Raw genomic sequence first — 15,758 nt, 5'->3', positions numbered from 1 at the left:
AGGGAAATAGCCATAAATGTGTACTACTTTGGTAGAAAGTGCCACCAATTCACAGCTGACTTATGGTCACTCTGCTGGGATTTTCAAGGCAAGAGATATACAGATGTGGTTTACCATTGTGGGCCTCTGCAATGGGTAACCCTGGACTTCCATGTTGGTCTCCCATCCAAGTACTAAACCGGGCTAACCCTGTTTAGCTTCCAGGATCTGATGAAATTGGCCTAGTCCGGGCCATCCAGGTGAGGAGGGTATACTTTTTTTAGTTGGTGAGGCTCGCCCTTGCTCTGACCCTGCCTTAGCTGGTTCAGCTGTAGCTTTGTCAACCAGGTGGGTCCCAGCTGGGTGACCCGGGTGTCAGGATCTGTTGCTTGTAGTGGTGCTGGCTGGTTGTCCCTGCCTCCTGCCCCCTCTCCCTCTGGCTGAGCGGTTTGAGCTTCCCACGGGCCAAGACAAGGGGTTGCCCTGGAGCCTTGGCTGGGAAATTGGCAGTAACTAAGACCCAGGGACCACCACCTTAGCCTGCCTCCTGCTGCCAAGGCCTTGCCTAGGCTTCCTCCATGTTCCTGGCCCATTGTCACTGGGTGAGTGTTAAGGGTGGCAGGGCAGGGCAGGGGTGGGGCACTGTAAGCCTCATCTTTGGGGTGTGTGGCCTGGGAGGGTTCCCAAGTCTGGCCTGGGCACCTGACAGAATCCTTGTTAAAATCTTAACAAACGCTGGTAACTAATCCAAAAAATATAACTAGTCTCCAATTTCTCCTTTTAAGGTGTTAAATAGCAGGCTGTTAAGACACTCTCTGATGCAGTTGGTTTAGCTGACAAGGGTATGGCACTAAGACTGTCCCCTTCAGGCGTTGAGGACGGTTGTACTTTATTGTGTTCAGACTTCAAATACTTTTGTTATGAGGCACTGGTACAATGATGTAACAAACATACATGGACTGTGCTTGAGATTCTGTTCCATCCTGAGCCCTAGGCTTTCCTAAATCATTGTTCTTAGATTGTCTTTCTTACCCTGTAAGGCCCCTACACATCCAATGTGCTTTGGACAAGTCTATGCAAAAATGTTGGATGTGCCATTGGTATGCAGATAATACCACACACCCTTTCCTACTTTTGTGACTAGATCTCTGTCCTTATTCAGCGATAAGCAGGTGCAAGGTTCAGAATTGTAAAGCAACCCAAAGTGGGACTAACAATCAACAAACCTAAAGAAGGGAGTAGTATCAAACACAGAGCTTTTGTCCTCCTCTGATCACAAAAGTTCTTATACTAATGGATGTGTTGTTTCTCCTAAACCTTTAGGCTGATATATTAACTGAGTGGAAGTTTGCAAAGGAAAGATCAAATGCTGAAAATAGATAAAGGCAAAAAAGTCACATTCTTATGAACAGATTGCTTCTAGAGTACAGGAGTAAGCCGAACATAGAACTGAAAGCAAAAAACAGTGTCTCAGGGAAATCAGGTTTATTAACAATTACTTGGCTTCTCACTTAGGAACTGCTGTTGAGTGACCAGCTATAAAAGCAACCAGTTTTCTCAACTTGAATGCAAGTTACTGTTGTCCTATCAGTTGTTGGCTAATTTCTATGCCATCTGTGATCTGCAAGTTATAGGTGCAGTCTCTGGCTACCAGGCGTACCTGTTAGGGATGAGGGAAGGAGTTAGTGGAAACTCACTCTCTCTCTGTAAATGATGAAATCATTTCCACTGAAAAGCAGTATAAAAACTATTTTGTTTTTTGCCGGATGTAACTATGACAACGAAATTAGGACTGTACTTCCTTGGAGCTACTCAGCCAATCAGGGCTGAGCTGTTGGATCCCAGTAACTAACCAGCAAGTTTTCTGCAAATGCTTTGAAATGATCTCAAGCTAGGTGACCACAGGTGGTGGTGGGAGCTCTGAGTTCTTGCCCTTAAAAAGAGGGGGAAGCCAATTCCATCCACTTCCCGTGAGGCACAGAATGCCTGCCCACATTCCTAGAAGACAGAAAGTTATCCAGATGGAAATGAGAGGGCACACTATCTGTCCTTATAAGGGACTTACTTGGACCTCCCCCTGAGTACTCTCAAAGAATCCAGTAAGAAACAGTTCCCTACCTTTAGAATGGTCATAAAGTTTAGCATGGTATCTGCTGGGATACTAAACTGAGTCCAAGGTTTTTTAAAATAAATGTTACGTTGACTGTAACACTACTGATCATGATAATTTTTCTGCCTCATTGCTGAAGGCATAATGTTTTTTGTGGCATGTTCCAAGGCCAAATGCATGCTAGATGAAGGCCAAGCTGCCTAGCATTGAATAATTTTACAGGGAAGGCTGAAACAATCAAATCCCTTAATTCTGAAACACTGGAAAAGGGAAAATGAGAGTCATTGTGTGTCATAAATCGGAAAAACTGAATTTCTTCATCAGTGACTTCAGACAAAACATTTATTTTGACAGTAGAAAATGAAAGTGTGACACAAATAAATTAGATTGACAGAAATTCCATTGTGTTGCAAGCATGTTCAACAAAGTCTGGGAAGTGCTGGCCAGTGGAAAAGTTCAACAAATGTCCTCTCTAGCCTCAGGAACATACAAATCTTCAGCAACTTTATTTGTTCAGCAGCTACTTCCAGAATATTATGGTTAAATCCTTCATCCCCAAAGCAGACTAAGAGAGAAGAGGGGAGGGGGAAAAAAAGAGGAACAAGGTCAGATCTCCAAGACGATATAAGCAGTGAAACAGCTCTTTTTAAAACAACAGAGAGCACAACAACTAATGTAGTCTCCTGTGGAAGATCCCAATATGGACAGATCTATACTAACGACCTGGGTAGGACTGCTGAACCATTTAGACAAGGCCAAAAATCCAATTGTGCCAGTGGACACAATCAAGGAGAATACCTAGGCAAAGAACAAAGAATTTCCAGTACAAAATGTTTCATTACCTTTACCTCTTACAGAATAATATTTTCATAGTCTGTACTGTTTTATAGTATTTTTCAATTTAGAGAAAACCAAATGTAGCAAACATACCCAGCTTCAATTAGGAAAATATTAGTTTCATCAATTTATAAAAGAGATTCAGAAGACTTGTTTCCCCAAGAACAGTCCCAGTCACTCCATTTTCCAGAGTTATTTTGGCTTCAAATCCATTTTGTACTAGGTACAAGATGAATCCAAATATGTTAACAAGAACTATGTTAAAGCTCACCGAAAAATATTTTTTTATTATAAAAGCATCTACTTGAGAGTAAGTTTCTGGCACACTGAACTTGTCATTAGACATAATTTTCAATCATAGTTATAGATATCTAAATGCTATTAGTATAATTGGAAAGAGAGGGATAATTTTGCCATAGTTGGGCTCAAGGGGAATAACTACAACTTTGAGTCAATTGCCTTCACAGTTCCAGTTAGCCCCCAACCAGCTTACTGTCAGAGGAAGGGGGAGTGATTTCACACTTGCCACTAAAGGGGTTGAGAGCACTGAATGAGTGCTCCTCTCACCCCAGAGAATCAGAAGTCATGTAATGGATGCCCCTCTCCTTCCTTCTTTCTGCCTCTGAGAACTGCATGCAGGCCAGTTTTCCTTGCAGGAAGAAGATGGCCAGGTGTACCCATGCCTGCCTATCCTGTGAAAGGGAGCAAGCGTAGTCATGTATACCCTTTCTCTTCCCAACAACAATGCAAAAATATTCCCTCCTTCCTTATCTCATTTTCTTCTCGATGTCACTAGGGTGACATTTTAAATGAGTCAAGTACTATTTTGTGGGATACAATACATCAATGTTTTGGCACAGAGTTTAGTTCCACATATCCTTCCAGATACAGTAATCCAGGCTAATAGTAGTGGTAATTCCAACCTCCAATGTGTTATACAAAAGTAGTTACTATGAGTGAAATCTTACTGAACAAATCAGTGTTTGAGGTCTTTTTAGTCCATGAAGCTCACTTAGTTATCATTCACATAAGAGACTGGTGTAGATTCTCAACTGTCTTATGTTTTATATTTGTAGAACCGTTTATAACCAGCAATGAACATTAACTTTTAACATCTCATATGCAAAAGTTTCAGGAATACAATAAAACACAAGATCAAATTTAATTAATCATATGTAGTTTTTTTAAAAAGGCAATAGCATTTAATGTGACAGTTTAATTATAGGATTCTAAATAATACTCAGAAAACAGAGTGTAGAATACTACATGATAAATTTTAATAAAATGTCAGCACTCCTAAGCATCTATAAAATGGAGTATCACAAAGGGAAACAAAAATGAAAGGAAATTTTCATGTAACAAGATAAATGTCTTAAGAGAATTGTTTATTTTACCATCTAGAATTAAGACTATATAACTACCACATTCGAACATATTTTACAATTATTGGCCTTGTCAGTATCTTTTTTAAAAGCAACATCATTGTTACAATCCTGGAGGTTAGGTACTTACACACCACTAAAGATGGATCCCCCCCCCGTTCACCTTAGATTGGAGTTCAAACAAGCTAAGCTTTTTTTTTTTATATATAAATTTTTTTATTTTTCATAACTACAAAACACTACACAAGACTATCACAAGGAAAGGGGAGAGGGAAGGGACAAAGGGGGGTGGAAAAAGAAAAGGGGGGGGAATGAACTACAAACACTAAACACTACACTTCAATGTTTCCCTTCATACTGTCATAATACAAAAATAGCTCCATAGGATAATGATGGAGTGGTTAATCATACAGAGAATAAACATTTCAAATTCTGATTAAACTTTCCTCCCCCTTCTAGGTCCCGGACGCAATTCTCTCTGTGCAACTGCTGTTGCAGTGCTCTCCTCCTCCTCCCCCCCCTCCGGCTCCTCCTTTTCTTCGTTCTCGGTGCAGCAGAGTTCTGGGTTTTTATTCTCAAAATCCTTTAGTTGATCTTCTGATAATATCTTATAGGCCTGATCTTTATATCTGAACCATATTCCTTCCGGGAATAACCATTTGTACTTTATTCCATGGTCCCTCAGAAGAGCTGCAAACTTTTTATATTTAAAACGCCGTTTCCGGACTAGAAATGGGACGTCCTTCAAAATCTTGACTTTCAAACCCATAAAGTCCAAATCCGCATTGTATGAGTTATATAGGATGGTGTCCCGAATCTTTTTAGATGAAAAGTCAATGATGATCTCACGAGGCAACTGTCGCTTTGTTGCATATTTTGAAGAAGCCCGACGGACCTCCAAAATGGCGCTTTTAACCTCTTCTTTAGTCGTCCTCGCGGGTATCGCCAATAGTTCCGAGACCACCTCCCACAGATCCTCTTTTTCCTCCTCTTTCACGTTTTGGAGACGCAAAATTGTCTGCGTTCGTTCCACCTGTAGCCCGATCAGCTGGTTCTCCACCAACTTCAGCTCCTTTTTTGTAGCCTTCACAAGTGACGCACTTTCCAGAGCAGATTTTTCTGCCCCCCCCCGCTGCTGCCTTAATGGTTTTCACCTCGCTTTCAATTAGGCCCACCCTTTGATCAGTTTCGTTCAGCTTGTCAACAAAGGGTTTTATAGCTTCCACCACCGCCCTGCGCACCAACTCTTCGAGCGACTCCCCCTTCTGCAAGGTAGCCGAGATTGACTTACCGAGAGCGGGACTTTGCTTCTTTGCTGCCATTTGGGGGGGGGGGGGCGCCAACAAAATTCTGGAACTCAACGAAGGGGAAGAGCGAGTCTTCTTCAGATCAACCTCTCCTTCACAAACGCTTGTAGAACAGAAGGGATTCGCTTGTTTACAGGCTTCCGCCTGTTTCTTTTACTTGCCGTTTCTCGTTGCCCGGCGGCACTCGAGGCGCCGCGCACGTCTGCCGGCCTCCATAGGGACAAACGGGCAATTCCCCCCCCGCATTGATTTCGGGGAGTTCTTCCCGCCGCGTCCCGGACCCTGGCTCCCTCCCTGGGAGTCCTGGGGGCTAATCCTTGCGGATCAGCCGCCCGGTCAGGGTGCCCGGTCGTTTCCTCCCGGACCAGCCGAGAGGAGCGTCCGGCATGGCTGAGAAAACGAAACCGAATCCAAACAAGCTAAGCTTTTTGAGGATAAAGAGACAAAAGGATTCTTTTATTACAGCTGAAATTAAGAGAGAACTCAAAACATGACAGCAAACCTGATGATGGCAACAGGAACACCATGGGGTTCCAAGCACTCATCTGAATTTCCCCTCTCCCACCCCAATGTATCTGTCCTAATAACGGGGTGATGACATGAGGCAGCTGAAAGAAAAACAAATACTTGCAGGGTCTCTATTTTTTCCCCTTTTCTTCTTCGCCATCATCCCAAATGTACCACTGCCAAAATACACAGATGAGTGAATCGTGGCGGGGGGGGGGGGGGGAGGTGGTGCCTGGTACAATCTGGGAATGTAGTTCCTAGAAGCCTGGTATTAACTATCAGGCATTTGGGGAACTATAATACCCAGAATGTGCTGAAATGAAGAAAAGGAAAAAGGGGGAAAGGGAAAGGAGCTGCTGGAAGCATTTACGCTCCTATGGGTTGCCATGGGAAGGTGGTACAGTATAGCCCAATCTCATTCGATCGCGGAAGCTAAGCAGGGTAAGTACTTGGATGGGTGACCACCAAGGAAGATTCTGCTGAGAAAGTGACTGGCAAACCACCTCTGCTTCTCACTTACCTTGAAAGCCCCTCGCTGGGGTCGCTGTAAGTCAGCTGTGCCTTGATGGCACATATGTATGCATGGGCTGCCACATGTCCCCACTATAACATCCAGAGAGCAGAAAAGTGGGGTGGAAGAAGGGAGGAGGAATTATTTTTTGGCTCCACTTTACCATGTGAGCCAGAGAGGAACGTGGCAAGTGTAAAGATCACCTCATTTGGAGGTGGATTTTCAAGTTGCTAAAAGCCCGAGAAATACAAACTTAATCAGTAGCTCTATTCACTACTCTGTAAAAGCTGGAAAACTATTCCATGGTTTCACTTGAAAAATCTGTTATTATCCTTCTTCCAATTTAATGGTTTAACCAATTATGTTTAGTAAGGTCCTGCCTCTTCCCACCATTCCAGCTCTGCTAAAAATCTTTGTTTTCCACAACCAATCCTTTTATCAACAGCATCAGACAACAAAATGAAGCATGAGATATGCATGATATATTATATGTACACATCCAACCCTCCCAAAAAATAACTTTTAAAAAGGAACTTGAAGTGTAAGCTGTCACTCCTTAAATTTTTGGGTTTACCAGTTTTATACTTATAAAAATGTATTGTAGTAGAGAAGTACCAACAGAAAAAATAATTCACTTGACTCAAGCTTTGACGTTGCAATGTCAGTGATCAACAGAGATTTTTTTTTCTGTATCCTTTTAACTAAAGAATGAGACCACCAAACCCTGTCCTACACATTTCTGAACAATGGTCAGTATATCATTTCATCTGATGTCACTCACATGTCTAGCAGTGCCATTCTAAGCAGAATCACGCCCTTCTAAGTTTAGCATTGCACTGTAAGTCTCAAACTATCATCTTCTAGTAATCACTAAAGCATATTTTTCCTCCTTTGGCACTCACTGATTTTATATAAATATTAAAGGATGAACACATACCTTAGAAAAGTTGGTTCAGGCATTCCAGGATCTGCTCCTCTCTTAAAGCCTGAAGGAAGAACAGTAATATGTCAGTTTATGAACTGGTTGTCAAGGAGGTCTTCCTTGCTATGGTCAGCAATGCCGGGTTGCAGGGAACCGTTGCTATAGAGGCGCGCACACACACTATGAAAAGTGTATGAAGTTTATTTACAAAGACTGTATTGCAATTGTCACAAGACTGACTGGCATAAGGCTCTGCCAGACTTGTGTTACCAACAGAGGGCACAATATAATGGCACTTCAACCCTTAAGTACACATTTGCTTAATTACACAATTTGAAACAATTAACCAATCATGGAATAGTTGCTGACTCACCATGACTGAGTCTGATTAGCCTTGTGTATCACCTGACATGCAGTCATGTGACTTAGTACCTGTCAGGCTAGATCATTCTCATCTAGCCTGCTGTCACTGCCAGTAAACAGCTTCAACACTGGTTGTCGTACATAACACAGAATATTTATAGATGGTATTCATACACAAACCCATGTACACTGGTGATTAACCACAGCAAGATATAATATTATAGTTTAGTGCAATGCAACACTCCCCACTATTTTTTCCACAGAGACTGGTAATCCATTCAGTTGCAGAGGACCATCTCATTGTTGCTTGGCCATATACTTAGGGTGGCCCATGTCTTCTGCAGTGGGAACTTAGATGGGAACAGAAAATACATTTCTAAAGTACCATCTGAGATCTAGCTAGTCAGTCCTTCATGGCAAGGCATCTGTTGCCCACTAAGCCCATCATGTCCAACTAGAAGCAGATTCAGCTCTTAACAGTGAAAGAACAGGTAGCTAGTGCTTCTCCAGCAGCAGCATTAAGGAAGCAGCTGAGCCTGTTTCCTTAATGAATCGTATAAATGATTGCCTAGTGCAATAAAAAACAATGTCATGAATGATGCTGTTCAGGGCAGGATCATTGTGCCCCCTACATTTGGCAGCAACGTTGATACACGTATACTGAAAGCCACCTTGTTCACAAAGCAACAAAAAGAGGAAGTCAGGCTGCTAACAAAAATTTCCTCTGCTAATAGTCACGTGAAAATATAAGGAATAAAAGGCCTTTGCTAAATGAATCCACTAAGACCTGGGGAAACCCCATGACAAACCCTTTGAAATTCTGCTGCCACTATCAGGAAGCTTGGTAACTTCCAAGCATCAAGTAAACTTCCTTCCACCCAAAATGAAAGGACACTCATGTTGAATGAGAAACTTTAATCACTTTAACCTGTGCTAAGAGTATATTCGGCTGTTTGTACATACAACTGTGGCACAGAAACTGAAGAAGAAAAAGAAAAACGGACTGTTGATAATCCACTTTAATCAGCCCTGCAGATAATAATTCAGGAGTTTATTGTCCACCCAAGGCTTCACTCGGTTTTTACATCTCCTCTCCTACTTCAGATATATACAAATAGGCATGTGCCTAACTTCCATGTAAATTATACTGTGTCAGTAGTACGATATAAATACTAAAAATAAGCTTACTCTTAAGAGGGGCTTTTACACCTCCAGGAGAGTATTTTCACCACCTTCTTTGGAAATAACATCTAAAATGCATCTTAATCTGTTTTAAACATGCTGGTTCTTGTTAAAAATCTGAGGATAAGAAACTTCTTCAAGACAAGGACAAGATTCTGAGTTCTGGACCAAGTAAATTAGGAGCTATTTTAAAGTCCTAGACAGTAAATACCAATATTAGACCGCTGGAATCCATTGGAAAAATCCACTGGAATTATGTGATGAGTCAACTGTGTGGTTTAAAAAACTCAATGAAGGCTTCATTAATGCATATGATGAACCATTACTTTTTCAGTAGGCTCTGTTGGTGGGATAATTTGTAACAGCATCAAAAAGGAACTGATCAATTGTATTTGTTTGTGGAACCTGGAGGCAGTGACTTCATCATGCTTTTTTTTTTTTTTTTGAATACACAAGATAATTAACATTTGAGCCCTGTTGCACCTTAAAGACTAACAAAATTTTCCAGGGTATAAATTTCCTTGAGTCAAAGCTGACATTGTCAGATACAGGATAATTAAAACACAGCTAATCTGTATTAAACTGTCCTGAGAATACCCTCTTGCTTAAGAACATAAGTACTACCTTGAGGAAGATACACTAAGCCTTTAGAAGAACTTTAGTAACTAATAGGCATTAAGAGGTCCACATGGACTGCAGCCTATCTTATGCCCACCCCTGCGCTACAAAGCCTGCTGCATAATTAGTTCTGATGACCGACACAAAGCCATTAGTGTACAACCTAGAGAAGGGCTTTTAGTATTTGCAGAAGTGCTGCAGGAGTACATTGACTGCAAAAGATCCCTGAAGCTAGTAGTCAAAGGTACACTTCCTGTCTAAAGGATTAGGCTTGATCCACAAATGAAGTAGTCAGAAACCAACCAGTATCATGGACTGCATTACATTAAGTGATTTTAGTGCTTCCTCCCGCCCCCCCCCCCAAAAAACCCCCACTCTCACTGTACATAAGATGGCTGTAAATCAGGGATTAATGTTTTAAGGCAGTTCATTCTTTAGCCATGCATAATTTTGTTAAGACTAGCGATTTGCAGCACTGGCATATTGAAGAGGAGGAACACCGTTGGGAGGGGGGGGGATACAGCTCACTTGGTGATCTTGGATGCCACCCTGCACATGGGCGAACTCAACAGCAGCCCGTACATGAGCATTATGTGTGGTGGCCCCTACCCTGCGGAACAGCCTGCCTGAGGAGGTCAGGAGAGGCCCCCATCCTCCTGACTTTCCGTAAACAATGCAAAACTGAATTATTCAAAAGGCTTTTACTCAGATAGGAGGGCTGTATTGTAGGGAGGAGGTCTCAGATGCTTTGCTAATAAGTTAGGGACCACAGACTTCACCACCATGTTGCCTATATACTATACTATCTGTTGCCTTAAGTATGTTCTACCTGTGCTTCAAGTATGATCCTACTGGGTAGTTCTATGTTGTCTAATGTCAGTCCTAGAATTGCTTATGCTCTGTTTCAGCCTTTCTTCTGTATTGGATTTTTGCTGATTCCATGTCTTTGTAAACTTTACCCTATGGCATTGTTTATGGAAATAGCCTTGATACTGATTTATTAATCTCACACTTAGTAATCCAGCCTGAATCGCATCGTGAAAGGCAGACCATAAACGACATAAATAAAATAAATTGGGCAAATTGCTCCCTCTCAGAGTAATCAGCATCATACAGTTGTTGTAATGAAAGATAGAATGACTACACTGCATGAACTCCTTGGAGGAAGGGTGGAATAGAAACATGTTAAACAAATATATTTAGATCAAGGAAACAAAGAAGAGGAACGGGGTGAAACCGTTAAAGAGTGTCCATCTAGGATCTGGGAGGCCAGATCTGAAACCTTATCTCTGTCATAGGGTGACCTTGGGCTAATCAGCATGGCTGCTTCCACACATGCATTTCAGTGCAATTTAGCAATTATTTGCAAATGTATTTCCCCATTTCACATAGTAAAATTCAATTGCAAAATGCATTGAAAGTGCATTGAATTCATCACATGTGAAAGCAATCCAAATCTTAATCTACCCTACCTCACAGGACTCTATTGCAAATTCAAAATGGAGGAGCCCGCTTCTGCAAGACACTCTGCGTCTCCACCGAGAAAAACAAGCGAAATACAACCAAATAAGCGGTTCGTGGAAGTGTGAAACTTCAACCCAACAGAAGCTACCACCAGCAGCAGCAGCAGCAGCAGCAGCAGCAGCAGCAGCAAGTGAACCCCTCCCCACGTGACCCTTCGAGCCGCCTCCAGCAAGGACGTGCCCCCTCCCCTTCTTGCGTCACAATCGCCCCCTGGCGCGCGTCAGGCTGGCAGTTCAACGAAGGGTTAACGGCTCTCTCGGCTCAGCCGCCCCCCTCATACCTCCTCCGTCCCATCCGGGCCAGCCAAAGCCCGCTTTCTTCTCCTACCTACTAACCTAGGTAGAGCACAACGGGGATAAAGCCCCACCGGATAGCGAACTGCCCGCCTTTGAAAAGGTGCTGCAGCCGCTGCTTCGTCTCTTTGCTCAGCTTCGGCATGGCGGCGAGAGATACACGGAGGACGGGCACGGAAAAGGAAACCCTTTCCTCCCGCGCTTGACGATCACTTCCCGTCTAAGCCTTAATGGGGTTGCCTCTCTGAACCGCTTAAATTTAAAAAAAGAGATGGCAGTGGTAGCGAGGCACACAGGGAATGAGAGGAGGAGGCGGCAGCTAGCCGTTGCCGGAAGTTCGGCCTATGAGCCCCTCTAGTTTTCACTCTATGGCTTGGAGGGAGCCTGGGAATGAACTCTGGGGAGGGTTAGGATGGAAGACGAAGCCTGGGGCGGCCTCTCCCTCGCCCCGGAGCTCTCTCGCTTGCGGGTCGTTGCGGTACTCTTGGAGAGCTAAAGTCGGGCCCGGCATCTTTAAAAGAACGGCGTTGGTTGCTCCACACGTTAGCCTTGTAGGTAACGCTTTAACCCTTGAATCTGCCCGTAAAGCTTTATCCCTTTGTGTCCCCTCAGGGAAAAATAATGGGATTTTCACAAACTTTTTTTTTTTTAATGCTAACAACTCACAGAAGATCAAATGTTCGTCCAGTTCCATCGTGACCAGTCGGGGAGTTTTGGGAAGTCCACAGCCGCGTCTCCCTGCCGGTGTTTGTCCATAGCGTGCCTTCGAAGGTGGAGGCTTTGTCCAGCGCTCGTGGTTGATAGCAGCCGGCAGATTTTTATCCTCTCTCACTACCGAATAGTTACTTTTTTAAAAAGTGGCCTAGACTTGTGGTTGTATCTATCTTTGGATCTGTAGAGGCCAGCTTGATGGAGGAAGTCATTTCACCATCAGCTGAATTATTTTAAGAATTGCCCTGTCACTTGGGGAGGCTTGTATACTTTACTGTTCAGCATCCGGTTAAGGGGAACCACCCACTGTCTTAACTACTGAGCAGCAGTTTGGGGATTAAATCCACCCTGACCATCTGGACTTAAATTTTAACCATACAGAGCATGCACAAATCTAGCGCTTGTTTATGCCCTGATTTCCACATACATTTTTGTACCTTTAGTTTTTGCTTCCTCTTTCTTTTGTTTCTCTCTCTCTCTCTCTGGTTCTTTTGTGACCACTTTCACCTAGAAGCTGATTCTGAATTGCCATTTTTCTCATGCATAGTATTTCTTTTGGCCTTCTTTGCCCTGTCCACTCCCATTCACCTTCAACCCACTGCGGTGTGATTGGACTGTTGTCATCGTAAAACCACTCCTACCCCACCCCCCACTCTGAAGACAAGTGGTTTTGTTCTTAATCTTTTTTTTAAAATTCAACCTGTATATCTATATATAATTACAGGTTTGGCAGGTTCTCTGAATTCCCAGATTTCATTATTTAAAAATGTCTCTAGCCCCTTTCCTTACAGAGATATGCTCTTTTCCTTATAACTCTGAAGGGAAGGGGCTGAAAACTTACTTTTTAAAATGAAATCTGGGAATTCAGAGAACCTGTTAAACGTATCATTACAAAGGTATATATTGATATAATACCATTCTAGTGCCAATATTTTTAAAAATTGTAAAAGCCCTGATGGTCCAAGGAGGGGTGGTGGCCACTTTTGGTGCCAGAAAAATGTGACTTGGTTTGAAAGGGACATAGCGCTTTACATACAGTAAATGCTGTTTGTGTGTGGGGGGGGGGGCTTGCATCAACCTTCCCTAACAGCCAGCTGCAGCCCCACTGGAATGCTGACTTCCTCTCACCAGGCAGCCCTGTCTCTGTCAGTGAAGCCCTCCCACGCTTCCTTTTTCACTAAGTGTGTGTTCATTTTCAATCTTTTTAAAATTTAGCCCTTATATCAGTACAAGCATGCACAAAAAATAAAGTGGGGTACTTTGACAGCACAACAGCACCCTCCCCCCTAGAAAGACCAGGTTATTTAAGGCGCATGTGGAAGAAAGTAAATCAACTCCACAAATGTAAAAGTGAAGAGGGAGGGCAGACGTGCAGAACTATGCCCAAACCAATTTCAATGCTTCTGGATTTACTGCCAAGAAAATTGAGCAAGTTGAGCATGCCAATTGGTGAAGCCAACTGTCATGGACTGTCGTGGAACTGAGTTACAAGATGAGTCCTCGTCAGGGGAAGAGGACACTGACCTACTAACTAATAGTACTTTGCCTTTTCCTCCTTGCATTCTGTTCCATTCCAACACAAAAGAAGTAATGTAGAATTATTTCAAATATGCCTCCCACAGAGCTGCTGTAGCATGACGAAATGTAATCTGCCAAAAACAAACAGGTTGAATGTAAAAAGCACCTTAAAAATTGTTGTGCTAGAATAAGATCTAGCTGTGATATATACATACATATATAAACAATACCATAATCTTCATATATACAGTTCACTGGATTTCAAAGCATGAGCCACTAGCAATATAAGCAGCAATCTGCTTATTTAATGTGAGACGAAGTGTGAAAAGGTGATATCAGTTTAGCTTGTTCCTTGACAATGTATTTGTATAAATGTTGAGATGTTGTAAAAGCTCCTGCTGGCATAACTAGCAATTGCTTAAAAATCGGGTCCCTAGTATAAAGTTTTTGTTGGCTATAACAAATTATGCCCTATTTTTGGTTGCTGTTGTTATGTTTTTTCCTATAAAAGTTGTCCCATAAAAACTGGAATAAGTGAGTGTGTAAAATTAGCATTATTGTTACATATAAAAAGGGAAAATTATGAATGCTTTTGATACTATTTTATTAAAATATAAGAGGACAGTCCACAAAAACCACAAGGGGGGTTGCAGGGAGCCACCTGCCTCCCATCACCACTGGCTTTCCTGTCCTGCCCCACTTTTCCTACCTCCATCCTGCCCCCCCCCCCAGCAATAGCACCCTCCAATCCACATGCCTCTAGCTTCGCTGCAGTGAGGATTCCCCCCACCTGTGATAGAAGACATCATAAGTGGTTTTCTGTGCATGTGCAGAAAACACTTGTGGGGACAGATTTGAACCCCCAATGCATTTTTTCAAAGTTTCAGATTTTTCTGCAAACCAGAGCAATCTCCCAAGTCTGCAAAACCATCTGGTTTGTAGCCAAGCGAGCCTGATCCAGCCTGATTCAGAGATTTAAGTATCCACACATATGGGCCACTCGGGAATTAGATATATGATGGAGACTGTTGACATTAGACTTTGAAAGTCTAAAACATTAGACTTTGAAATCTGTTAAAAAATAACACGTTAACTGATGATGTTTTTGTGTGAGGATAAATAAAAACTTAGAGAATATCTTTTAAAATGTTAATCTTGGGTTTCCTTTTTTCTTTGGCAGATTCTGTAGCAAAAGATGTAGACTTATGAAACAGCCACATTGCTTCTGGCTAAAGGTATATTGCCCAAGTAATTGTTTACTCTTAACCACATCACTCATTTAAGTCAATGTTATTACAAGTGGAATATCTGGCCAAAGATGAAAACCGTGATCTGATTGTGGATACCTTAGTCAAGTGTTATGCACAGATCTGATGGCTTAAAGGATTTTCTGAGGCCAGAATGGCAGCTAAAGTAAGCCTAAATTTAAATATACCTTTGCAATTTTTTTAATTCCTGTTTGTAGATACATATAGACACTCATTTTTCTAGAAAACCTAGATGATGTGGGGTATGAAAAGTTTGATGGCAGTATATGCCCCCAAAGTAACTCTTACAGAGTTCAAAAATATTTTGCTCTAAGAAGTGTTCATTAACAAACTCCATTAGTTACTTCTTAATAGTTACAGCTGCTTAGAACTAGGTACGACTGTGTGTGCATTATATACTGTTTCCCTTTCAAAGATCTTTCCAGTGAAACTTTCATTTTCTGTAGTAACATAATTTACAATATATGCAATATAACACAGTACAATAATTTATATAATTTATAATATAAAATGGTATCTTTGCTTGATTTCAATGTACTGTTAATACCTGTCTTTCTATAGGTTGTATGAACTACAGGAGAATGAAGACAAACATTTTCTTGCAAGAAGGTATTCTAAATGAAGAAAGCTTAATTACTTCATTTATAGTCCATCTTTCTCACAGAGACTCATGGCAGATTACAAACATTTAAAAGCAGTTAAGTAAAAGAGTATGATATATTCTTG

At 42.0% G+C, this 15,758-nt stretch overlaps 1 protein-coding gene and 1 non-coding gene across 2 annotated transcripts; one reads left to right on the top strand and one right to left on the bottom strand.

The window, feature by feature from the left end:
* Positions 1 to 2,417: 2,417 nt before the first annotated feature.
* On the bottom strand, positions 2,418 to 11,836 carry TOMM7 (translocase of outer mitochondrial membrane 7). The gene is made up of 3 exons (XM_054991007.1): positions 11,578 to 11,836; positions 7,571 to 7,619; positions 2,418 to 2,654 (listed from the first exon to the last, which is right to left on the bottom strand). Exons 1-3 carry the CDS (start codon positions 11,678 to 11,680, stop codon positions 2,639 to 2,641), a joined length of 168 nt encoding a protein of 55 aa, XP_054846982.1. The 5' UTR covers positions 11,681 to 11,836; the 3' UTR covers positions 2,418 to 2,638.
* A 3,237-nt stretch (positions 11,837 to 15,073) lies between these two features.
* On the top strand, positions 15,074 to 15,163 carry LOC129338107 (small nucleolar RNA SNORD93). The gene has a single exon (XR_008597892.1). It is a non-coding gene; the product is annotated as a small nucleolar RNA SNORD93 (small nucleolar RNA).
* Positions 15,164 to 15,758: the final 595 nt, after the last annotated feature.

Source organism: Eublepharis macularius, chromosome 11, assembly GCF_028583425.1.
Source record: "Eublepharis macularius isolate TG4126 chromosome 11, MPM_Emac_v1.0, whole genome shotgun sequence".
Lineage (NCBI taxonomy): Eukaryota > Metazoa > Chordata > Lepidosauria > Squamata > Eublepharidae > Eublepharis > Eublepharis macularius.
The sequence above is the reverse complement of the archived record's forward strand: the minus strand, read 5'-3'. Positions and strand labels throughout refer to the sequence as shown.